The following is a 27,011-nucleotide window of genomic DNA, read 5'->3' on the forward strand; positions in this document are numbered from 1 at the left end:
ATTAAGTTCGAGGAATCTCGCGACGTTTGTTTTATCCCGCTCGCTACGATTGTCCGGCGCTTCGGGAGACGTCGCTTTCTTGAAACCGCTCGCCCAACTGCCGGCTGATAATGTTCCAAGTGGATCATCGGTGACCTCGAAAGACCCATTGGCAATCTCCTCGCCACGTGGAGTAACCGACGAAAGTTCTCGCGTGAAAATTTTCGTCTGCTTTGCGAACTCGGTTGCATAAATTGGACTTTTTGATTCATTAGAATTAATTTCCTTTGAGGCATTACGATCGAGCTTCCTCGTAATCGGCGATGACCGAAGAGAATCGATGACGGGTTTGAGGAAAACGGAATTTTTATGATCGACGTGATCTTTCCGCGTGATTAATTCCGCGGTCGTCGAGGAGTTTTCGTTTATAAATGATCGCTGACGCGTATCAATTATCTCAGCAGGCTGCTTACGCGCCACTTCATCGCCATGAATCGCAAACGTCTCGTCCGATTTGCCGTTCTCTCGCGAAAACAAATTGCGTCCCAGCTCATCCTGAATTTTAGGGATATCGGCTTTTGCGACTTCGTTGTTCGTAACTACTTTGAAATTCTCCGGAGTTTCTTGAATAATTCCCGTCTCCGTGGAATCTTCCTTCAGGACGTTGCTTATGCGCGCGAACTTGTCCTCGATCCGCTTATCGACGCTGTTCTTTTTGCCATCTTTGTTGTTGAAGTAGAACGGATTATCATTCTCTTCGAGCTGGGCTCTCCCGTAAGAATGAGCGGATTCCAAAATCACTTGTTTCCTCAGACTTTTGTTTACCCCGACGGTTGACGTGTTCCGCTTAGAATGAGCCACTTCGGCGCTCCCATTGTGACCATCCGCGATATTAGAAACTTTCCTCCCAGCTTGGAGATGTCTTCGAAAACGTCTCTCGCGCTTTGAAAATTCGTTTCGAAAGCTGTCGTCTTCTCGTTTAAAATCCGGCGACGCGCGCCCCCGCGTCGATCCGTGGCTCGACTTCCCGAAGCGCCGTTGCAACTTTCCCCCGCGAAACTTCTCGGCGCCCTTCGACTTGGGTAACTTCCGGCGGGTCTTCCAGAATTTGTAACTGTTTTTCAAGTTCACGTCTTCCGGCCCTCGCTCGGACAACGAGCTGTACATTCGGCGCGATTCCCGGCCCCCGTTTAAATCCCCTCCGAGGTCGCCGGGAAATTCTTCTATCCTGTTCGCCGGTAACGAGCCGCGAGTTTTTGATTCCGGGACTTTCGTCAATGATTTATCTTCGGAACGAGCGACGGCGGCGGCGGTGGGCGCGGACAATTCTTCCAGCCACGAGATTCCGAATACGGGAGAGGAGAGTTTTCGTAATCTTGTAAAAGCAGAAGCGGACGAGATTCGCGTCGATACATTAGCATTTCCCGTTTTTCTCTCCTCTCCCGTATTACCTCCTCTTCGAATCTCCGCTGCACTTAAGTTCTTCCTCACGACCGAGGCGTTTCTCAACGTATTAACGTTACCCGAGATATTCTCCGATGCCCTAAATCCACATTGTCTCCCTTTACCGTCCGCCGACGACTGCGTTTCCGATAACAGTATTTTGGATAACAGCGCAAACTCGAAGCCGTTCGATCTTGTCGTTGACGACGTAACACTGCCGCAATTAATGTTCTCGTCGACATTGTCTCTAGACGAAATTCCGGGGCGAATAAAAAATTCAATGCTCGCGGGGGAGCTTGCGTTATCGAGCGACGCGTTAACGCCATCGGAGAACACATTCGTCTCCGTCCGCCTTGAAAATTGACTCCCTTCCGGAATTCGCGACGAGTGTATTGCTAGGTACGTCGATGTGTAATCGGAGGTATTTTCCGGATGAGCTGCGCCACGAAATCGATCCCTCGCTATTTTCTCGCGATTTCCACTTTCTGGAAAATTCGTCGAATCGTCGCACTTTTCCAGCTCGAAAAACTCCCGGCTATCCTCTTTGCCGTCTATTTTCGCAAAATCCCGTTCACCTTTCATTAGTCCCGCAGTTGGATTCCGCGGATCATCCGCGACTGATCCCCGAATCGAAGATCGACTCTCGTCGCTCCGGCGATTGAGAAATTGCCGACTGAACTCCCGAGACTCTAATTTTCCGGAATCATAATCGCCTATATTCCTGAATTTCGTACTTGTATTTCGAAGATTATCCGTGACCGGTTTGTAGATCGAAGATCGACCTTCGCTGATCCATCGATCGAGAATTCCTCGGCCCGCTTCTTCTCGAATTCCGTCCCTCGGATCGCCGAGACTTTCAGCCGATAAACCGTTTTCGTCCAATAAATCCTTACTTTCGTGCTTCATGGCTCTCTCCTTCATGGCTTGCTCGTACACGGCATCGATATAAGCCTCGATCTTTCCCTTGCTCGGCGACGAGTCGGAGAACAGTACGGGCAGTAGGATTTCCGCGCGATTCGCGTTTTCCACTCGGGAGACTCCCTCGAGTGGCCGAGTGGTGCGCTGTCCGATCGAATTGTTTTTAAGCTGTTTTTCTTCCGGTTGTTTCCAAAGGGGAGACGCTCGCTCGCCAAGTGGGCTGCCAACAGCGGAAGCATTGTGGCTCGTTACTTGTCCTCGCTCGGCGTCGCCGTTCCCTTGGCGGCTGTGCTTCTCATTCCCGCTCGTTTCGACCTGGCGCCGTGCCTCCGGATTGTCAAATAAATTCGCGCTCGACACGGACCTGTTGCGAGCTCTGTTTGCACCGTCGTCGTCGTCGTCGTCGTCGTCGTCGTCGTCGTCCCGCTGCTGATAGTTTGACTTGGCGGTGATCGAGCGGAAACTTTCGGCGCGTTGTGCGTCCTCGCAAGAACAGCAGAAACCCTGAAAGCGATCCGTTGTCTTGTTGCGCGCGGCTCTTACTGCACGAACATAACTTGCCCAAAGTTTAATTAAATGGCCCGCCATTGTCGGGGAAGTTGGACAAACTGTCGCGTAAACGATGACGTCTCAAAGTTATTTTTGTCTTTTGGAATAGTTCGACTCGATAATGAAGAATACTTATAAAAGAATATATGATAATAATAATAATTTTTAATTGTAACAAGATTAGGAAGATGTGAATAGTAATTGGCATAATACGAGAACAATAAAAAAAATGATGTCAAACGTTTTGTATAACGTATAAGAAAATTAACCAATCAGAGTCTTTTATTCCTATTCTGGAAACAGAGGAAAGGATTCTGATTGATCGATTCTTTGGCCTTTGCATTGCTATAATGTTATAACATATAGGCATTTACTTTGAGACTCGCAGCGCTTATGAGCATTATTTAACATTTGATAAAAATCAAGAGTGCATTGTTAGAATCAAAGCAAACGCAGTCATAATATAAGTCTTATTTGACAAAATTAGGATTTCACTATAATTAATAATTAAATTTATAAATTTTTATTTATAGTTTATTTCTTGTTTAATTTCTTCGCTATATTTTTTCTAGCACTATTTTTTAATTTCTTTAGGCAAACTGTCATTTATCTATCATTCTTTATTGAAAAATAATGGAAATTTCGCATTAAAGATTAATTCATGATCCTAATTTTGTAATTTATCAGGTTATCAAAATTATTTATTAAAAAGAAATAAAATAAAACACGTAGATAAATTAGTTTTTATATTTTATCATAAATTATATATATTTCTTTTATTACTCTTACTTGACTAAATGGTATTGGCTCTCCATTAACTAGCATTTGACCGCAAGTTGGATTGTCTAAACCATCGTTACATTCAGTGAAGTTTGCTCGATGATTATTAATGACTTCTTCTCTCGCTTCCGCATTGACAATCTTATTCAAAGCAAAATATTCTTTCTATTATAGGATTATACGAATAATAAAAATCGCACGAATTTATCATCAGTTAGTACATATATATTTTTGTATCACATGTAGATAATCCAGATTACGCGAATGGAAACTATTTTGTCGACCTCAATCAACAAATTATTGACCAACTTAATTGATAATTTATACGAAAAATTTTTATAGATAGCAGTAATCTATATTATTTTATTTTACAAAGTCACTAATAGACTTATTAAGAGACTATATATTAAACGTAAAAACACACAAACATATAAACACACTTACGCCTTGAAATCTCAATCCATATAGATGCAACAGAGGTTCTTGGCGGACTTTTATGACGTACGGATTACGCAGTCGGTTTTTACGCATTTTTATCGGATCAAATACATGATCCACCAACACGAATTCTTCCCGCGTATTCGTCTAACGAATTATATTTTATAATGATAAGTTAAAATTTAAAAAAATAAAAAAAAATTATCTCAATTACGATCTTTAATTCGAATTAATTACCTAATTTAACAATAACAATACCTTTCCAACATTATTAATCTTCATGCTAATAATCACTTTCCTTTTGCAATTTCGTATTGATTGCGTATCTCCGCTATAAGTACAACAAACGAAAACATTAATCAATTATTTTATAAGATTATTCCAACTCCGGGAGAATTTCAATGTACATTACGTTTGCCTTTCTTTCCGTGTTTTTGAACAACGAGCCAAAACAGCTCTGATTTCTATCCACGGATGATCTTGATCGACAAATGGTTCTTCGAACGAGGAACGTCGATCATCTTCGTATCCGAATCGTTTGTTGTGAAATTCGCGTCGCAACGCGCAGTCAGGATTTCTCGATGGATGATACTGAGGAACATATCGAAACTCCGATATGTAGGGATGAAAATGCGGGGAAGCGCTTTCGGAATGAGGGCCAATTAGCGCCAGTACCATCTGAGTATGTATCATATTTTAATCACGTATGATGTCGGGATTAATAAGAAGTAACTAATAGGATTACAGAATAACTGCTTTTTATAAATCTGCTCTTTTGATAATGAAATAAAATTAATTAATCTTGTGAAAGTTCATCCTGTGTAAGTACGAAGAAAACTAATTTGCTAAACGATATCAGGGAGATACCTGCAGCGTTATCCAAAGGATCGCGAAAGGGCGCGAATGAGCTGGTGACATGTTAGATTATCCGGTGCGACATTGTTATCACTTGCCGGGCTCATTTCAGATGCAAAACGGAATCGAGCACACTACTGCACACTATATCTTGGATCTTGACACGACGCGCATGTCGTAATCATTCAACACGACAAATGGACTGGCTAAACTTCCGCCTGAACGAAGTAAATAATCTCGTAGCGTGCACCTCGAAAATAATTGACTCCTTCTTGTATTTCAATATGTTTATTAAGTCTGATCGAATTTTCGAGGCTGTTGCAGGGTTATGATTTTATTAGAATTGAAGTAAAGGTCGATATTAATGATGAAGCTATTCGTCTAACAATTCGATAAATCTAGATCCTTGTTTGTTAATCGAAAAATAATGTAATTTATAACGGAATAAGATATATAAGGTATACATAAAATGTATAAAGAATTATTAAATCTGATATTTATACTCGAGGAATTTATTTTTATTTTGATTGAAGAAATATTTATGGAAATAAATTAATGTCTTTTTCTTTAATTTTTTGCGTCACGAGAAAAATAAAGTAAAATAGCTTTAATCTAAAAATGTATAAAAGATTTTCATAATTTAAACATAAAAGTTTAAAAATTGAGAAAAGCAATAAAATGTATTTTAATGCGCATATTTCAGTATTTACACATAAATAGATGTAAAAGGGTAATGTCATTTTATATCTGAACTGCAATTTATCTTACTGCAACTTGTTAAAAGCTCGTATTTTTTATCAAGACTATTATTTAATCAACGCCCGCATGTGAGTAAATAGCTGGCAGTTATTGATTCATCTTTCATAGAACGAAGATATTTAAGTGCATTTTTATTCATTTGGAAGCATTTGAAATATTTTTAAAATAGACTTAACGGAATCGCTGTTTTTTTATTTATTCTTAATTTTTATTAATTCCTTTAGAACGACCATTATTAGATAGACGGTATATAAAAATTTTGAATGCATTTTTTTGCATTTTACTTACATGGCAAGACTAGTAGATTGCAAAAATGTAGGAAGTAATTATTGCGAAGCAACGATGGTGAATAAAATAGGGAACAAGTGATGAGAAGAGAGAAATAAAAATTTTTTTTTCATTATTAGTTTATTCTGACATTTTAAGATGTATGGACAATTATTACATAATAATTTTATATAATGAAAGGTTCTCCATGGTGGTAACTTTATATAATGAGACGTTTCACTCTTCTTTTTTTTTGTTTCATCTTTTGTGTAACGCTCGCCCTTTCTCCCCTGTTGATCATCCCCCTCGTAATAAGACTTACACATCATTCTTTCACAACGGAAATCAAATAATGATTATTAAACTATGAATGCATCATGAAATACGTGCGTTCTTGATTATTGATCGTCAATTAAACGTCATTATTCACTTCTTTTTTGTAATTATCTTTATCATTACCAGTGTGTTATAATAATTACCATTAATCATTATAATTACGATATAACGCTATAATTAATCCTCCCACACAATTTACTGCATTTCGCTCGCTTTCAACCGTGATAACGGCAGAGAGAGAGCGCATTATTATTATTATTTTTTTTTTATATGATAGGATGCAAAGCGAACGTGTCGCGGCTGTTGTCGGCACAATAAATTTCACCTCACCTCGCATTATAGTCGTCATTATGGTAGATTTTCACCGGGAGGCCGTGTATCTTCGAAAGAATCCTCGTCGTCTTTCCCTTTCGATTTCTTCCGCGAACGCGAGCCCTTCGGGGCGACCTAGCCTGCGTTCCCTCCGACTTTCTTCCTCTTGCGACAGATTAAAAAAAAAAGTGGGGGGGAAAGAAACCGACGGTTTAAAAAAAAAAGAATACGACAGTAAAAAAATAATTAGATCGGATAAAAAGTAATCTCTGGTAGAAAATCTGCTTGGAAATGCAACGTTTACGTACGGCTCACAGTCTCTAAAGAGGTTGACGCGATCCTTCACGCCGTGTCTCGATCAATCACGGTCCCTTTTCCCCTTTTTTCTCATACGTGAGAAGCGCGCAATTATACCTGTGTATACAGGATGTACCGGGTCTACCAGAAATTATTTTGCGGACAGACGTTTCGACCAATTTGACGATTCTTTCCGCGATTTTTTTTTTTTTTTTTCAGCTTTCCAAGTCGCGACTCTAGGCTCTCAATCTGAAATCGACTGAAGAATAATGCATACTCGTCGCCGATCGCACTGCGAAAAGAGCTTTCACATCTTAAACATAATCCGACAATTGAATTCAAGAGAAGCCCTTTTATTCCCAATTCGATTTACCTCCGCTGAGTCGACTGACTCCCAAATTCGTCGCAAGAACTCGTCCGTAAAGTATTTCTCGGCGGGTCTGGGACACGCTGTGCACAAACTTAAATGAGCGAACAATGTCAGGTATACACGTGTACGTACATGTACGCGTAGACATTTAGTTGTTACGTTTTTCTTTTCTGTTTGTTTTTTTGTTTTTTGTTTTTTTGGTTCGATTACGTGACTAGAAATGCTACACACATACGTGCCATCCATCCGTCCACGCACGGCCACACGCATACACACATAAAAGTATGACTTAGCAGTAGTATAACTAATACGTATCTCTATATTTATATATGTATAATTATATATTTGTATGTATAATTATATATATATTACTCGTCACAATAGCTTCTACCGGCTGTCCTTGTGTATTAAGCTAATTTTACAACAATATGGCAATCATGGTGAATAATGAATAATACAGCTACGTTATCGCGTGACTACACAGTCAGTAACACTAATCTTAGGGACAGTGATACAAAATAAAAGGACTCTCTCGCATCTCGGATACAGTGTGTCACCAAGCGAAATTAAGTCGCACGCTTGTGCCACGAAGCAACTCGCGCTGTCGCACGGGCTATTCGCCGATGGGATTTTCATTCGTGAAAACGTCGCAACTTCAATTCGCCGAAAATACGAACGAAAGTGGACCCTGAACATTTTCAACGGTTGAAATGGAAACCAACGAGATTGAATATTTATAACAAAAATAAATAGCCAACGCTCGACCACTCGACGTATGATTCAGCCGTTATCTTTTACAGTGCCACGTTTTTCCGTGCAAAAAGAAACGTTTCATGTTGTATAAAATATTAAAAAAAAAAAACTACTGTGCACAAAAACTTCTATCGGTTTCGCGCCACAAAGTTGCGACGTTTTCACGCGGGCGTCCCGTGCGATAAACAAGGATGAAAAAGTAATTCCTCATCGATCTCACTCCGCAAAGCATTGGCTGTCGATTCGAGTTCTCGCTTTTCTATCGGGAGAACTCGATTTACCTCGAGCGGAGATCCTTCGCGGCATGACTTTCTCAAGATTCTCAATTCCGCACCACCGATCAAGTTGCCTCGTCAACGAAATCGCGACTGTGCTAAGCGACTTTACTTTTGCGCTGCCCTTCCCCGTTTACCGCGATTCGTAGATTGATATGAAAATGACATGGATCATTGCGCGCAGTCGCCATATCGCTACGTATAAAACTTCTCTAGGGATATATCCGAATAAAGACTCCGGAAAAGCGTCTCGGTGAATTAATAATAGTCGTTATTTTTTCTCTCCTACGAAAAAAAAATAAAATAAAATAAAATAAACAGAAATATAATAAAATAAAATAAAATAAAAACGATAAAAAAAATCTTCGACTTTATATCACAAACGTGAAGACGTTTAGAAAGGTATCGCAATTTGTCGGATATCTCTCGTAGACGACTTTTCGCCGTTAAAAATGGATCGCTTCGGAAAGAAAAGCTTCAGTTTCCCCAATGTCGATGCACGAACTCTAGGCCACCCTGGCGAGATTATCTCGGACGATACCCGCAGATAGACCGGATCGTCGCGCTTGGTCCGATGGTGAAGCCCGTTACGACCGGTTGTGAGACGAATGTGAGGTGAAACGAAATGAAGTGTGCGTCGCGTAGTGTGCCTCGTAGGGAGAGAGCTCGCTTATGCGCGCGTGCCGTGAGAAATAGCGGAGTGAGAGACGCGAAAGGAAACGCGCGGTGGTGAGACTCGCCGATCCGATCGCACAGTGCCCGACGAGCGCGTTGCGATGTTACGCGACGGGGTGGTTCCGCGCGCCTCGAGCGTGTATTACACATTTAATATAGTATCACACATAATACTATATTATTATATACTATAATATTATATTATTTATACAGACTCGAGACGTCCGTCCACCTGTCTCGTCGACGCAGCACGATCGGCTCGCCTACCCTTAAGAGAAAGTGTTTCAATAAACTGATTACTATACCAGTAACTGATGTTATTTCATGTAGTAGTCAGTTAACCGATGAAAAGAACTGATAGAGTGTTTCAATACTGATTACCGTATCGATATTTCATCAGTTAACTGAAATATCATCACTGTATGAAATATCATCGGTTACTGATGCACAGTAAAAAATAAAATGCTCCTTTAACACTTTAGTATGTCCTAGAAAGTTCACTCTAAATTTTACGTCGAAAGTTAAGTTAAAATAACTCTTATTTTAACTTAATAACTTAAAATAAGAGTTATTTTAACTTTAACTTTTGAGTTATTTTAACTTAAAATTTAAAGTGAACTTTCTGGAATATTTTATGTTTTATTTTTTACTGTATACGGTAATCAGTTTTGAAACACTTTATCGGTTTTTTTTTTTCCAAGGATAGTTTTCGATTTTACCTGCCTGCTTCCGCGATCGTCGTTCAATTGACCAATTTTCAACGAGAGAGATCATCCGTTGATCTCTCCTGTGATTACGCGAAGCGAGTAGGCAATACGTCGAGCGGATTACTCGCTTCGTAAATTCTTTTTCCGACTCTGCCGCAAGAAGCTAGTCTCCCGCATTCGCACGACCGCCACTTTCTGCCTCCGCATCTCGCAGCCGTTCTGCGTTTTCGCCGGTATTATCGCGAACCGTTCGCTCACGCTATATACTGCCGCCCATTTCGCGTAAGCACTCGCGTCAAGGAAACACGCGTCCCGCAACACAGAAACATCATCGTTTCTTAATGCTGAATTATGTATAAGCTAGCAACGCAGTAAATCTTACAAATATACTCTCGCGCACTCTTGTTCCACACCCCGACCTCCCCGCCTCGATGTTTCGCACGCTTGACGTTTATTTTACGAGCGTTTTACGATAATTAAATTTACGCGTGTGAATCCTTCTCTCTCTCTCTCTCTCTCTCTCTCTCTCTCTCAGACCTCCCTCACCCTCCCGGGTGTACTCTCGGTAAAACGGCTTCACCGACATGCCGTCGATAAGCTCCTCGATAGATTGACTAGAACCGAGAAACAATCGTTTCCACGCATGATTTCGATTTACTTGTAGTTACGTTGCACCGCGGATCGTTCGATCTCTCACTAAATCTCAAGTTCACGCGGAATCGATACTGAGTAGAGGGAGGGAGAGCGAATGTTGAGCGGCGTTGAGAGGACGAATTTTCCTCGGCTCTCGTTGAACCAAGGAATCTCCCTCAAAGTTTTCACGCTTGACTTCGTCTCCCTCCCGTCGCGTCCAAGGTAACTGCACATAGCGATCAAGTCGCGTGCGATTAACCGGATTCGACCGACAGCAATCGGTCCTCCTCTAACGGAATCGGTCTAGCCCGCACAGTTGATCCTCTTCAAATGGTCACAGTAGCGAAATTTGTTAGAGCGGTACAGTTAATATGATAATTTAAAATTGCTAAAAGAACCGACGCTCACGATCGGTCGAATTTTCGTATCTTGCGACAACGAGTGTCAATCCCGTCGTGTCTGATCGCTCTCTCTCTCTCTCTCTCTCTCTTTCTCTCTCGCTCGGAAAGCGCGGCTCACCGCGGCCCTCGATATCCCTACTAAACGCAGCTAGAGCTATAAGTTAAGTCATGCGCATTGGCACGCGCTATTTTGGTACGTTTTGTTTGAGACTTCTTACACGTTATTTCTTCTTTTTTTTGGTTTCCGTATAAATACACTATCGCTAAAGTCACAAAGCACGATTAGCTCGTCACCCGTCTCGCCGATGACGTCTAGATGCCATCGACTGCTCGACCACTCGTAACCCGAATGTGCTTAGAAGCTTCGAACATCGACACGCTTGTCTGATACTTGAAAAAAAAAATTGAAGATCAAACAATTTAAGATCGCTAGTAAACAGCATCGGAGGCTCGTTTCTAGAGTATCGATACTTCGTCGCATCAGTATAAATTATTGGCGGTAAATTATTCGTGGTCCACGCGAGCGATTCCAACAGTACAAAACGCTTGATACTCTTGAAGAGGGTGTGTGAGCTCTCTTACGAGGTCTAGAAGTTATCTCCGAAATGTCTTTCCGACGTTCGTATCGTTCAAGCATTTGAGAATGCATCTTTCTTCAAGTATCAGACGAGCACCAGCCGATATATTACACTTTCCGTCCACCCTTTCATCGCGCGGGCGATCCATCAACGATATTTTGCGTCTTCTTCCTTCAAGGGCCTTTGTACTGATCTCGTAACATCATTGTCGAACGACAAAACGGGCTCGCGATCGCGAAGAGAAACGAAACGCGCTACGAAAAATCGCGAGGAGTACGCCGAGCAGGCAAGGATTTTGGAGACGAAGAATGCGTGTCGTGTGATGTCGCTAACAAAGCTAGGCGCACGTAGAAGAGTCTTACAGAGTTCAAATGGAGCAGTGGTGAATTGTATTTCTCGTTTCTCAGCCGAAAGTTAATTCGGCCCTGCGTTATTCTGCGCTTTGACTATCTCCTATCGCGCCTTCGCGACTTTTTTCCTAAATGATATCTCAAGTGATCAAAACTTCTCGTCACCCAATCGCCTACACGCGTTCGTTCTTCTGCACCGCGCCTATCCCCATCGCCCGCCTTCGCCCTTTCTGACGAGAAAGCAATCGAAACGTGACGGCGGTTCGCTTTTCTCTCGCCGGTATCTCTCCCAACGCCTTCTCCCCCCCCCCCTCTCTCCCCGGTATAATAAAATATAACTTATGCGAGATAGCGCCGAGTACAGTACGATTGTGCGCAACGAGATTCTTACTTGCCTGTTCCGGAACGCGTTACGTACGCGCGCGCTGGTGCACGCGCCTAATTGTGAGGTCCCATGTGTGCATGCTCTCGTACACCTTTTCCTCGCCCACACCCACTTTCTCCCTTTTTCCCGCTGAACTTAACCATCAGTATTGTCGGTACGCCTCGTTAGGAAAAAGAAAACGGAAAGGAAGAAAAACGAAGCACTTAGAAAAATACACTCTTAGGATTCCCGCGAATTGCCGCAGCGCTTACGCGTGTGCGCAGGATGTCCCAGATAATTGTGTACGCACAGGTACGGTGTGCGTACGTGTGTCCCAGCTCGAACGCACGGAGCGTCCACGTGAAAATCTTGATTCACTTTCGGTAATCTGTCGACCATCTGTCATATTTTTTTTTTTAATCCGTAAGAAGTCTCGCTACTTTGCAAAATCCTTTTTCCCCGTTACCCGCGCGAGAAATGACAATGGAATCGATGTCGATTCGACGTCGATTTCGTTGTCATTTCTCGCTGCGAGAAATCACGTGACTTTTCACTTGCCTAATATTCCCATCGGGAAATTTGGGCGGTGCGAACGGACGATTTCTCAAAGTCGCGAGAATTTCAAGGATCGACACGTTCTGTATGTGTTCAGCTTTCGGTGTACGTGTGCGACGATAAAATGTATACTGTACATGACACTCTGCGATGACCGTCAACGAAGGGAATTAAGTTTCTCCACCGTGAAAAATAATTTATGCCTATGTGTATGTGCGTATGGATCGACATTTGTGGCTATAATGTTTCTGTGCCTAGGAATATCCCGTGTGCGTGGTCGTCGTATTAAGTTGCATGGTAATTGCATGACGTATAGAAATATGACGTAAAGTAAAAATAGAAGGATCTAACTGTTACCGTTGAGAGAAGTAATCAACTGAGCTTTAAGACATTTCGCGATGTCGATTGCCGTTACTTTCTCTCTCTCTCTCTCTCTTTTACAAAATTTGTCGCGTTATCCTTCAGCCGCACTTCACTTATCAAAATGCAAATCTGAAAAACGCATGTCGGCGCTCTCGGGAGATGCGCTACGATCGCGTGCGAATTTATTCTTCGATGAAAGGAGAGACGTAAGGGAATATATGAACGTGTATATGTGTGTATATAAACCGAACTCCGAGAGTGCGCTTAGTAAAATCTGTGTGCGAAAGTTGTGGGAAAAGATTTCGATTTGTGTGCGTGGCGCGCACGCGCGTGACTCTTCCTCTCTTCCTTTATGTGGAGCGTCATGGAATGCTCGAGCGTTTCTACAGCGAAACGAGAATGAAGCTGAAGATCGCGGTACAAAAGATGTTGTTCGGGCCTCGAACGGATTACTTAAACGTCGATGGCCAACTTGGATCGAACGGTCTCTCCGCGACCTTCTCAATTCTGTACAGAACTCGCGATTTCGTCATTGTCGACGGATACAAGAGGATAAAGAATTAAGATCCCTTTCATATTTTTCCCGCACGTACGCTATAAGACGTCGCCCGCGAAACCGTCTTCGATCGCTTCGGTCTCGTTTCCTGCGAAAACGACACCCGGCCCCATCCTCGGATCAGAGCCAACGATGATCCGCCGTCTCGTTCTTGGAACACGCGTTCTCTCCCGCAATCGATCTCGTTCTTTCTCGCTGCCTTCGCCAAGGAGCCTGTGCCGTCTCACCGACCGACATTACAAAACGATTGACGACGTCGGCTTCTCGGATTCGTTAGTATAAGACAAGACAAACTAAACGTTCCGCGCTACGCTTCTGTCCAGCGTTGATAACGAAAGGGGTCGTCTTTCTCTCTTTTCCTTTCTTTCTCGCGTCGGAGTGGAACCGAGACGAGCCACGCCGAGACGAGCCACGGAACCCATTGAAGAATATCGTCCGGCCAGCCATGTCGTGGTGTAACGTTTTCCTCCTCCGTTTGCGTTTAACGTAGAATACAGAATTAGCCTAGTAAAGACCGCAGCCGCGCAGATTATTGGCGATAATGACGTCTGTGACTGCGTCGAACACAAATTGAATGTTTGTCGTGTCGGTGGCACAGGTCGTGTGGCAGTAAATCTCCTTCGTGGTCGACTTGTTCTTCGCTTCGAACTGTGCCTGGATGTACGCAGCCGCTTCGCTGTACTGCTGCTCACCTACGGCGAGCATTCGAAAAGCATACGCTACCGTTAGCTACCTCGGCGTTAGGTAAAGATTAAGAGCGATAAGCAGAACGTATTCTGATATAATTTACCAGCGTATTCGGGAAAACAGATTGTGAGAGGAGACTTGCGGATTTTCTCCGCGAAGAGATCCTTCTTGTTCAGGAAGAGGATAATCGAGGTGTCGGTAAACCATTTGTTGTTGCAGATCGAGTCGAACAGCTTTAAGCTCTCCTGCATTCGGTTCTGTAAAACGTCAAAAGCATGGCATTACAATCTCGCTCGTTTACCACGATACGCGGATATTCGCAGATTTGCGGACACACTTGCGATTTTAGATTTTCGTCGTGAAATTGATAAGAGAAAAGAGATAGGCTTATGTTATAATAATCACATCGATGTACCTAAATAGCGTGCAAGTGATTCGAGCTCACGATTTCATAAAGCTCGCTCTTTAAACGTAATATTATATATTTAAAGCGATCCTTATTAATGGCGGACGTGGTTCACTTGTTCCCGCGCATAATCCGTACATAGTCCTACGATGGACCAGCGATACAGGTCACGAGACGTACACCGTAATGGCAATTAACATTGGTAGGGCGACGGCGACGACGACGACGACACGCGTGTGTCACTATCGCACGCGAGCGGAGAGTTCAACGGAACCTTCCCACGTGCAGCGACCCCGACAATTGATCCCTTGATTCCTCGGAGCTTCAGTTACGTGTACTCCCCGTCACATTCCTAATTTGGACGTGATAGTCTTGTGACGGATCCCGTACGTTCAACCCTACGTCAATCGTGCCTAATGTCTCGTTATCTCGTATTGTTCTTGATGTGAACGCGTAAATTATACATCGAAAGCGATTAGATGACGGACCGTTTGATCTCTATTACGTCTCGTGGATTAATAATGTGTTGTAGCTTCTTCACTTGGTTTAATTATGAAAAGAATGGAAGTATGTAAAATAGATTTTTAAAGAACGTTTTTGTTGAAGTATGTAAAAATTTGGCCGTTTATAAATCTGAAAATATAATGTCGAACCATCAAAATTAATATACCGAACGCTCAAGCTAATTACTAGAGTATCGAAACTTTGCAGCATATTATGCTTGAGCATCCTACAAAATTATTTTGATAAGTCAACATAATAATTTTAAGTCTGTGTCAAGTCAAATTTTTATACATTTCAACAAAAAAATGTTCTTTCGGTGTACACCTGTTTAAAAACATGACATTAATTATTTATGATAAAGACACCGAGTTTTTAGATTCTTTTAGTTAACAAAAGTCAATTTAGCCATATTAATGTATTTGTGTGCGTCACGTTAAAAAATAATACGTTGAGGAAAAAATTACTAAATTTTAATAAACATTTATTCAAGTAGTACTAATGAAATATTTACTAAATTTATAAATATATATTTATTTAGTACAGAACCACTAATTTAATTTGATCATCACTTTTTCTTATATACAGATATTTATGTACCATAAGTATTTTATTTGTTCTATTCAAATAAATATTTATTAAAATTTAGAAATTTTTTTTCTCAGTGTATTATTGCTTTTTTCGTAAAGTAAAATTAATTTTTTTTTCTTTATTATAATAACGCATGTATATTGCTTAAAACTGTAGAAAGAATTTAGATCAAAAAGTCAGTTTGATCGAGTTCAGAGTTTAAATCGGGTGTTCGAAATTCGTATGAATATATCGGAAAGAGATCAACATTAGCAACGTATTTACCGTTGTTTCATCCTCGTGCAAGACCTGATCGTATTCGGACATCGCCACGCAGAAGATAATTGCAGTTACATCTTCGAAGCAATGTATCCATTTCTTACGTTCGCTCCTTTGACCACCTACATCAAATAATCTAGAAAAAAGACACAGATAAAAATAGTCGATGTTTTATTGTCTAAACCATTTTAGTCTTTAAATCTTTATTTCAATCACTACATTCCGTTACATTGAGACATTATTCGAAAATAATTTCGATAAACATAACATCAATGTTCACGCGTGCAATTCTGACAAGCTTATGCACCGTTACGGTGCATAATGTCTCTTCTTAGTTAGTTTTCAATCGGCACTTGATATCGCTGAGAGGCTAGTACGGTTTGATTTAGCGCGGCCATAATTATCTCGACACGCGTTTTAACGACGTTAACGACGCTAATTTTCGTTCCTCTCCGACGAATGGAAAGAAGTATTGGCTGCGTACACGACTCATCGCTCGGCTTCGTTCCAAGCAAACGCTCGAATTATCACGGTAATGACTCACGCGTCGACCATTCATAACGAGGTAGCCGCCTCACATCTCCGATCAGAGCTCGCTCGCGAGATTACACAAATGAGTCGGCATAAATGAAACAGGAACGATTGATATCATCACGCGCAAAACGATCCTAATTAGTGCCGCGGGTTTATTACAATGAATAATTTATTACGACACGTAATTCCCATTTTAATTCGTTTCATATAAATTTCTATTTAATTACGTAATCGAAAGGGAATCTCGACTTACTTAAAGTTGAGGTTTTTGAATGAGAAGTGGACTTCCACAATTCCCGTCGTTTTTACTCGAGTCCTGAGAATATCCTGTTCCGTTGGTTGGTAGTCCCTCTCTCCTAATCGTTCCAAGTCGTCTAGGAAGCTATAAAAAAAAAAAAACGGATTTGTAAAAAGCGTTGCAGAGTTGTAATTCTGTCATATATTGACGATGCCATATTTCGACTACCTCTAAAGTATTTCAATAACATTATCATGAATTAGTTCATCTCGCGTTAAACGTTTTGACTCGTTCGTCATTTCTTAAAGCGATGAAATAACTTTTCTCTTTAATTAGTTCCGTCTTATTCACTTCTATACCAGAAAAAATACAAGGTTTTAACACAAGCGAAGTATCTAAAAACTTAGCTGCATCAGAATTTAAAAATAATTCTGGATAACGTGGATCACGCTGTTAAAAAATAGCTAGCAAAAATTTAATGTAATGTAACAAAAATAAATTTCAAGCAGATACATAAAAACAAGATTTAATGTCTTTAAAAATACACTGAATTTTATGCATAATACTTGAGTTATAGATACATTAAATTCAATGTATTTGTGTGACTTAAAAAAGCATTGAATTTTATTTTTAACAGTTTATTAAAATAATTATGTGGCTCAATAAAAATAATAATGCTGCAGAAAGTATTGATATTCTAGCATCCAGCTTGAACGTCTTACAGAATTATTTTAAGAGTCCCACAAAATTATTTCCAGATCTGTATCTAACTAAATTCTTAGATACTTCAGCAGAACCGTTCTTTTCGCGTACAAATATTGTTCTTTTATTATACGTAACGCCTGCAAACGCTACACTTTTTCGTTTCTCCGCTAAATTAAAGAACAATAAATTCTTGATTGACCACTATTATTTAATTGGCTAACAAATTAGCATTTATAAATTCAAATTTAATTCTGAGCGACCAGAGTATTATATTTCAGGTGGAAAGAACAGATTTTGCCAAAATATTTAAAAATTTAGCTAGATCCAAATTTAAAAATTAATTTTTGAAATGTAAATCGTCAAAATAAATTGTGTAGGCTCAGTAGGTATAATGATAATGTTGCAAAAAGTTTAAACGTCCTGTAATTATTTTGAGTGTTCTACAAAATTATTTTCAAATCTGTATCCAGCTAAATTTTTAGATGCTTTAACAAAACCATTCTTTCCGTATATAAATGCTTTTTTTTCTGCATAACACGCTACAAATGCTGCACCTTTCAATTTTCCGTTAAATTAAAGAACAATAAATTCTTGATTGACTACTATCGATTAATTGACGATAAATCAGCAATATGTTTATACAATAAGCCCAATTTCGATTTCGAGAAATGAGAGCGTTTAAGGTGGAAAAAACAGGTATTGTGCACCAAAGTATCTAAAAATTGAGCTAGATTTGAAAAATTGAGCCAGATTTGAAAATAATTCTGGATAACGTGGATTAAAATAATTATGCTGAATCATTAATAATTATGCTGAATCATTATGCGCCAATAAACATAATAATAATGCTGCAAACAGTTTTTACGTTCTATACGGAAAGAACAATTTTGCTGGAATACAGATCTGAAAATAATTATGCTGAATCATTAAAAAAATTGTATCGGATATTTAACTTGATTACTAGAACGTCAAAATTATTTGCAGCAATCATTTACTTTGCTGGCTCAACATAAAATTATTTTTCGATCTCTATCTAGGTATATTTTTAAATGCCGCAAGTAATACTGTTCTCTCTGTGCAGCAATCAATTTTGAACGTCCTACGTAATTATTTTGAGTGTCCTGCAAAATTATTTTCAGATCTGTAGCTAACTAAATTTTGAGATACCTCAGCGAAACCGTCCTTTCGGTGTACAAATTTCATTCTTCTACACAACACATCAGCAAATGCTGTACCTTTCGATTCTCCACTAAATTGAAAAATAATAAATTCCTCATTGATCACTGCCGATTAATTGGCGATAAATTAGCATCTGTTTAAATCTAAATTCGATTCTGAGCGATGAGAGCGTTTGAGGTGGAAGCTAGGGCGCGGCTCGCAACAAGTAGCTGGAAGCGAGCGGATATAATAAATGGCGTTACTGTAATCGGGTCTTCGTAAACTGCCGTGCGAACTGGCCGCTAGAACGAGGAAACGTTTCCGCCGGTTCAAACGCCTCGGAAATTTCTCGTCGATCGTTCGCAAAACCGGCGCTATTCACGATACTCGCAATTTAATACCGAATGTGAAACACGCAATCAAATCCGATTACTTTTCTCCCCGTTTCAGTCGTACCCTTTCGATATGACAGACCCAATAGTATAATGTTCAAATAAATAATGAAAAAAAAAATTTATGAATCATTATCATTATCGCAAATTACGTTAATGTATTGCAAATTAAATTGGTTCCATTAGCGGCTTAACAACTCTGTTTCCCGATGTCGAATATGAAATGTTGAGTGCGAGTGTTAAATATTGATTACCGGATGATGCACAAGTTGAATAATAAATATTCAGCAATGAGAATATTAATAGATAGTAGGAATAACAATTATTTATGTCGGAGCAACATCATTGGGATGAAGACGATTCGATGTCATTTTCGATAATAGCTAACAAAATCAAAGTAGTTCTCCGTAAATAGTCCGTACCGGCGAATGGAATCACCGAGTAGCCCATGCATCTCCCGAGAAGCGAACGGGGAAGTGAAAGGTTAGGAAAAACCACGCAGCATCTTTTTAAGCCTTTGCGTTTAGGGGCTGCAAGATGAGGGTTGCAAGATTCCTTCTGGCTTCCGTAATGAGAAAAAAGGAATGAGATGAGAAAGGGGAGTAATTGGAAGCTGATGGTGAAGAGGACTGATGATGGATGAATTTCTGACAAGGAAAGAGAGGGCGAGGAAAAGAAAAACGCGACAGTAAGTAACAGTAAGACAATATGGGAGAATAGGAGTTGAAACGAAAGGGTCCAGAATATGAAAGAGCGAGAGCGAGAAAGAGAGACAGACAGACAGAGAGAGAGTGCGCAGGAAATGGAAGCAAAGATCGAAGCACGGGGGAATCAGGCCGCCATGAAGGATTCGACGATTCAGGACACGCTAAAGCCGAGACGAGCGAGCGAGTCCTAGTAATACCTCCCCGGGGAGAGAAGAAGCTTAGATTTTTCCGGCACGAGAGAAAGGGAAGAGAACGCGAGGAGAGAGAAATCGCGAATAAACCGGGCAGAAAATAGGAGAAAAGGTGTAGTTCGCCGGAATCCCGCTCGGCCATCTTGGTCGCATGCCACGTGACACGGGCGTGGCGTGACGTCATCTGCGATCAATAATGACGAGATGCGCATGAGGGAGAAGAAGAGAATCCCCGAAGAACGGCGGTAAAGAGAAAAGATGAAAGAGAGAGACGGAGAGAAAGGAAGAGAAGTTGGCGCGTGTTTCTCGTAACATTTTGACTATAGGAGCCACCCCCGTATCATCGCCCCACCCTCCACCCCATCCCTCCCTTTCACGACCTCGTCTTCGGGCAAACCTGTCGCATCTCTCTCTCTCTCTCTCTCTCTCTCTCTCTCTCTATCCACCCCCCTCCCTCCCTTCCACGGCACTCACCCCTTCGCGACTTCTTCCTCGGGAAATTCGCATTACCCTCTTCCGGTCCGCCTCGCGAAACGAAATTCCCGCGGCAGTTCCCTATACGCCAAGTTCCCGAGGGTTTTATTCAAGAAAATCCCGTCCCTACTCTTGGAATGTTCATCTTTCGGGTTTCGGAAGACCCACGCCTTCGTCCTTGATGAGTCTTTGAACCGTATTGCGATTGAGTTCTCCCCGAGAATATCGAAGGGACCGGAATGTCGTGGCTTGGGAATTATAAGTAAATTAAAAATGGGATCTTTCTCTCGTTAGAAGAAACGCCCAAAATTTTTAAGAATTCGCCACGACTTTACGTCAACGTATATTTCTTCCTGTGTTTCAACATGTGGCATTCGCAGCAAGCGGAGAAAAAATTTCCTCTCTGACAAATTCTTTCCTAATTTTTCAACGCGAGAACTCCAAGATTAATGGCTCTATAATACTTGTTTGTCTTAAAATGCCAAACGACACTAATCTATTTATATATAAATTTGGTCTATTAATATCAGTATCGGTCATCTTCAATTTATATATAGATAACGTGGGTTAAGCATAATCTTTTGCTTTCTCATTAATCAATTTCTGAGCGGAAATCGAACGCAAATAATTAAACTAAAAAATGCAAAACTTACACGGAAAAGAAATTAGTACAACAATTTTTGTCGATAAAATCTTGAAAGAATTGATCACCTTGAACAAACATAATAAACATACTTTCTTACATGAAGAATCAAATTTTAAGCAAGTTACGTCTGTTTAAGATTATCAACATCTTCTTTCAAGATTTTATATTCTTGCACATATATGAGATAATAATTTGTTAATTTGATATTAATTTTTTTTCTCTGTGTTGGCTCGGAAGAACATAATGCAATAAGATCTATAACAGCAATTTGTTTCTGTATATACTCTGAAAAAGGAGTTTGGTAATAGCTACCAAATGTTGAGTGAAATAATACCAATTAAATATTTGGTTATTGTGTAATCAAAAATAATTTTACTTGTCTAAATATTTTGTGAATGTTACTAAATTTGATACTTGCTAAATATTCAGAAAAGTAAAATTATCTTTGGTTATATTAAGCAAATATTTAATTAGCATTATTTTATTTAGGTAGCTATTACCAAATTCTTTTTTTATTGTGCTCAGATTTATTATTAAAAATATCATGAGATATTGTACGATGTTGGCAAATAATTAATATAATTCGGAAAATGGACTCGCGTTTTGCATTCAGCCGCGAATATCACCGCTCTTATCGAAAAGGCATCGACTTTCGTCATACACGTTTATTAGGGGCGGTAGGGTCTCCTTGGTGAATGATATATTAAGCGATGGCGAGAGAGAGAGAGAAAGCGCACTTGCGTGTGCAATAAGTATGCTGTATGCGATATCGAACCCGGTGCGAAACCGCAGTGCGGTTTATTAAAGCTAAGAACGGCGCCAGAAAACGACGTGTGTCCCGTGGCGTCGAGAAGGAAAAAAATGAAAAAGACCGTCGCCTCTCGTATTGCGTGCAGACGGCAGAACACGTATATGCGCTCCAATCGGAGATCCTGCCGCTAATAGTCAGCGACAGGACCTCGCAACAGTGGTCACTTGACGACGACGTGGCATACATATACTACCCTGCGCGATTAAATCTTTCGTGACCAACTTGTTTATACAACGCTTTGATTTCCCTTCCAGTGTCCAATAAGGGGGATCCCTCAGAGAAAGAGAGGACAGAGCTCATGAGAAATTATTTCGCGTTGGATTATGAAAATGAATTGAAATGTGATGGGTAAAAAATCCCGGATAAATTAGATTTAAAATTTAGAGCTAGTCCCCTTTTTAATCTTTTATTTATTTATTTATTTTTTTTTTTTTTGTTCAAACGAATGCGCTAATTTTCAACCTCACCCACAGTCCTATTGTAAAAGTAAAAAAAGATAGAGGAATTGTGTATTTTCGCGAAAATAATTACATTGCGGATAATGTTGGAAAAAATAAACTCATTCTTTTTTTTAATCACGTTATTTGCGATCGGCTCGTCGAGTGTCGTTAATTCGACTTTATCGAGAGGAATAGATCCGCAATCATTATTACGTGCACTCATCAAAGGATCCCGTAATAAAAAAATTTAAAAAAACGTATGCTTGGCGCAGATAACTGATGAAAGTATTGGAAAAACAGCGCTACATCGAGATATGCAAGCGCTACTGCAAAATCAATATCCAGCGAAGGGGGCAGCGCGGAAATATGCCTGCGAAACGCACCGAGAGGGAGAGGAGGAACGACAAGTCTCACGTTCAGGATGAGGTTTGCTCATACTCCGCCCTTTCGTACACGCGAATTCTCAAGAGTGAAATTCAAGCCCCGAATACCTTCCCCGGCGCAAAAAGCATCAAAGTCGAAATTGTTCTCGCGCATTAATATTAATCGCGCATGAATACAAAAAAAAGCCTCATTGGTAAAAGCTTTCGTTTTTGCCGGAAATAATTCCTGATTAAATAATATAGTTCAAATTCGTAAACATTCTCTCTATATACATATACATATATATGTATAATCTGCAAACGTTATTTTCAATGGTATTATTTTGCAGTGGAATCGAACGGATTATTATATATCGATAATACAGTCATTAATTGTTTTTTGGAACGTCAGAAAATTTCGGGACATTTAAATTCTTCGAAAGACGATCGTTTTAGGAATGATCGCTACTTACTATTTCGCGGAGTCGTTCAACTGATACTCGTTGCTCCTGCCGAAGCACTCCTGCACCCCATTATCGTTCCACAGCCTCTTCATAGCCGCCAGCAGTTCTTCGCTAAAGGGTTCCGTGTCTTCCATTCTTTGTATTACGTCAAATACCATTTTTGCGTCCGTCTGCAACCACGGGAAATATGTAAATCCTTACGCTCGAAATAATTACGCTCATCGCGCCGATTGAATCGCAAAGCCTGCTGCTGCGCGCTCCAGTCTTTGCCGAACACATTAATTTCCAGTTACAAATAATATCGCAACATTAAACAAATATTACGAGCGATTAATATTTGTTTAGTATTACGATAAATAACATCGTAATATTAAATAAATATTAATCGTACGTTGGAGTATTCCCAATATCTAATTACTTAACAGGAATAATTAGTGGAATTTTTCCCTGCGATATATAATTTACACAGGTGTCAAGTGGAATTTAATTTCCTTTTAAAATCAATATTATTTACGCGATTAATATTGCACATATATGTATAATATTGATTAATATTATACGTTAATATTATATGCGCGGAATGAATGGTTTTGCTAAAGTATCTAAAAAATTTTGTCTGGATGCGGATCTGAATAATTTCGTTGAACCGCCAAAACAATTTATGTAGGACGCTCAACCTGGTTGCCGAAATGTCGAAACTTTTTGCTCTCGTCATGCTTGAACGTCCATCATAATTATTTTGGTGATCCAACAAAATTATTTTCAGATCCGTATCTAAATTTCCAGATACTTCAGTAAAATCGTTCTCTCTATATTTTAAACGTAAAAAAAAAATATAATCATGACAGTACTTTTTGCAATTCCTCTATAAGATACAATTATTTTATAATCCGCGCGAACATGCAAAGAGTCATAAAGCGCGTATTAAGGAGAGATGGTCAATGATTATTCGTACGATCTTGGGGGTGGGGGTGGCACGCATCCGACAAGTCGGATCACCTTACGCGATCGCGCTTTAGACGGCTAATCAACCAGGCAACACGTTATGATTCGCCGTTGAATGCTTCATTCATTAGATAACCGTTGGCACGTAGTAAACCACATTCTGGATGTCATGTCATGCCTCGCGAGTTAAAATGGTCGATACACAACATTTAAATAACATACGAGATGTATACGACCGATATGCGTGTTACTGAACCGTTTCCATAATTTTGCAGTTGACATTTCATTGAAATTAAATGAGCGATGCACGTGTATAGACGTATCCTCGAAAATATGGATGAGAGCGGCATATCGCGTTAATAAATTGCAACTGAAGTATAGGGTAAATTTTTGCGGCGCGCGATAGTTTTCGTTTTCAAACTAATAGCGAGAGCCGAAGCAGCTTTGTGAAGTTGACTTGAGAAAATTGTGGAGCCGTATCTCCTTTGCGCTAAATAAATAAATATACTGTAACACACATCGGCTTGATGAAACAAAGGCGGCGAGTACAAAACAATGAGACTTCGATGAAACGCAAATGTGTGTCAAACGTATAAACTGGAAATTAGCAGGCTCGAGCTATTTCGAAGTGGCTCTATGCGCGTGGCAGTTGATCACGCGTGTCGCAGTTGCAAATTTATAGTTGGACGGAATCTCTCCCCCGTGACAACAAACTCTTATCGTCTAACCGAAGCATTCGAGTAGACACAAGTGCACGTTACCTCTCGCTCGTTGGTGTGAAAGCTGATGCCCAGATTAGGCATTGCTCTGAGAATAGCGACTAGAGATTGTATCGTGTTACTGTATACGACGGGTTTGTACTGCTTGAAGTCTTCCTGCGTGAAGCCGCTCTCGTGGATAATTCTGAAAGCAGAAGCACGCGTTAGCACGTCTCCGCGAGGCGAGGCGAGAGACATCGGACACGCATGTGGGATGTCTCCTCTCTCCGTAAATATTAGGACATGGGACGGGGAGAGGGAGGGAGGGTGATTAGTTTGAGGCAACGTTTACTTAAAAAATACTAATAGAAGGGGCTACACTTAAAACACAAGCGGTTTTCTGAAAAAGCGGAATGTCGAGGCACTTCGGTAATATCGATACACTTGCACTCATCCGATACGATGCTCGAGTGAATAGACGCGCGGATGTTCCACTTGATTTTAAGTGCCCCCGACTCCTCTCGGCAAGGAGTTTGCAGTCGCGCTATAATATACGCGTGTCACGTGCGCAACGGCTCGAATTAATATATGCCCCGTAGTGTGCGCCCTGTATAAACGCATATATGAATCGCAACGCGCGCTACATGTACTACGTGACTTACATGAGTGCCCATACATATCGTAACAATGTTCGGAGTCAACACAGGTGAATTATAGAGTCGACGGCGCTATGTATACGTATGAAAACACGGTGTAGTATTACGCGGGATAGATCTATGTTCGTACCGGCGCGGTTAAGTATACTTTTCTATATATAATCGCTTGCAAAAATATTCCGGATATGATTTGTATAAAATAAAAAAAAAACAAAAGAATGTGAGTTTTGAATTTACATGTGTATCTGAAAGGCGGAAGATTTTACAAATATATAAAAAGTTAATTAAACACTTATAACACTAATTAACTCTCTTTTATGCTATATTTTTATACGAGATCAAAGTACTTTAGCAATTTTTCTACATCCAGAGAAAAATTATGTTTAAATTAATGAAATCGTTTCTTTAACTTGGTTTTTTATTTTTAATTGAAGTAAAAATATTTTTGCAGAGAATAATTTATTTGATTTCAAGAAATTACGTTATGAGTCTTTTTCGAAAGTAAATACCAAATTATTTATGTGATTTAAACAATTAATTATTTAATTCCAAGAAAGTACTCATAATTTAATTGTTTTGGTTTTAAAAATATATCCTTTTCATTTAATGAAAGATTTGCATTGCGCACTCAATTATTTTAATTCTAATAAAAGGAACAAGCAAAAAATTCAAATCAATGAAACTTTTCTTCAATCCGTGTAACAATGCACAAATTTCTTTGAGTCAAACAAATAATTTTTTAAGTTGAAGTAAAAGTACCTTTACAGAAAATAAAAGTTATTTGATTTAAAAAAATGAATTATTTGTTTAACTTAAACAAATGATTATTTAATTCGAGGAAAATACTGATAGAAATGTAAGAAATAATTTAATTGTTCTAGTTTTAAAAATATATTTCTTTCATTCAAAGAAAAATTTGCATTTCACAACCAAACTATTTCTTTAATTCTAATCAAAGAAACGACCAAAAAATTTCTTCAAATCAAAGAAGCTTTTCTTTACCCGTATAACAATGCACAAAATTTTTTTTTAATCAAATAATTTTTTTGGGTATATCAAGACGTGTGCATGTATTCCCGGCTTTAATTTTCAGATTTTTCAAATAAAAAAAAATGAAAAAAGAAAGAACCCAAGAGCGTGCAGCTCAGACGCTTTAATTAACGAATGTTAATTATAATTTGTGCATGTTCTAATGTAATTCTCATCGAGGCGACCGTCGTGCGCGAACGTTACGACATTTAACAGCGTATTAATCCCGACAAAGAATATTGCACTGTCCATTACGTTAATAAATGGTACAGAAACAGTGAAACGGCGCCCGCTGTTTCGAGAGTAACGATATTAACGACGGCACGGAGAGCTCTATGTACGCACGCACACACCGCTAGATTTATGGTCGCTCGCACGCGAGAAGGAAAACCGGCCGCGTAAGAGTGTGCGTACATAAAATCACGCTTCGCTCGTACTTCAGCCTCAGGCGGACTACGACTGTTTGCTGCATTATGCGCATCCATAAATTATGCAACCGGTGTACAGGAGATGCGGTTGTACGTAAAGAACCTTGTTTCGAGAGGGCATTACGAATCCATAGTTTTCCGCCAGGTATTCACGACGTCGAATATATACACAACCGA

The 27,011-nt window shown here is 40.0% G+C and overlaps 2 protein-coding genes across 2 annotated transcripts in view; one reads left to right on the plus strand and one right to left on the minus strand.

Moving 5' to 3' along the window:
- Positions 1-27,011, plus strand: part of LOC105195607 (retinol dehydrogenase 12) — a 117,635-nt gene that overhangs the window by 60,341 nt on the left and 30,283 nt on the right. The gene's annotated exons all lie outside the window — the stretch shown is intronic.
- Positions 13,914-27,011, minus strand: part of LOC105195608 (guanine nucleotide-binding protein G(o) subunit alpha) — a 32,766-nt gene continuing 19,668 nt past the window's right edge. Inside the window, exons 4-9 of the mRNA XM_011161103.3 lie at positions 24,785-24,926; positions 23,088-23,248; positions 16,744-16,872; positions 15,963-16,092; positions 14,304-14,457; positions 13,914-14,205 (exon numbers count right to left, since the gene is read on the minus strand). Of these exons, the coding sequence (XP_011159405.1) occupies positions 14,018-14,205; positions 14,304-14,457; positions 15,963-16,092; positions 16,744-16,872; positions 23,088-23,248; positions 24,785-24,926 (904 nt within the window). The 3' untranslated portion in view covers positions 13,914-14,017. The remainder of the gene's footprint in view (positions 14,206-14,303; positions 14,458-15,962; positions 16,093-16,743; positions 16,873-23,087; positions 23,249-24,784; positions 24,927-27,011) is intronic.

The sequence above is a fragment of the Solenopsis invicta genome, chromosome 4 (assembly GCF_016802725.1).
Source record: "Solenopsis invicta isolate M01_SB chromosome 4, UNIL_Sinv_3.0, whole genome shotgun sequence".
In the NCBI taxonomy this organism is placed as follows: Eukaryota; Metazoa; Arthropoda; class Insecta; order Hymenoptera; family Formicidae; genus Solenopsis; species Solenopsis invicta.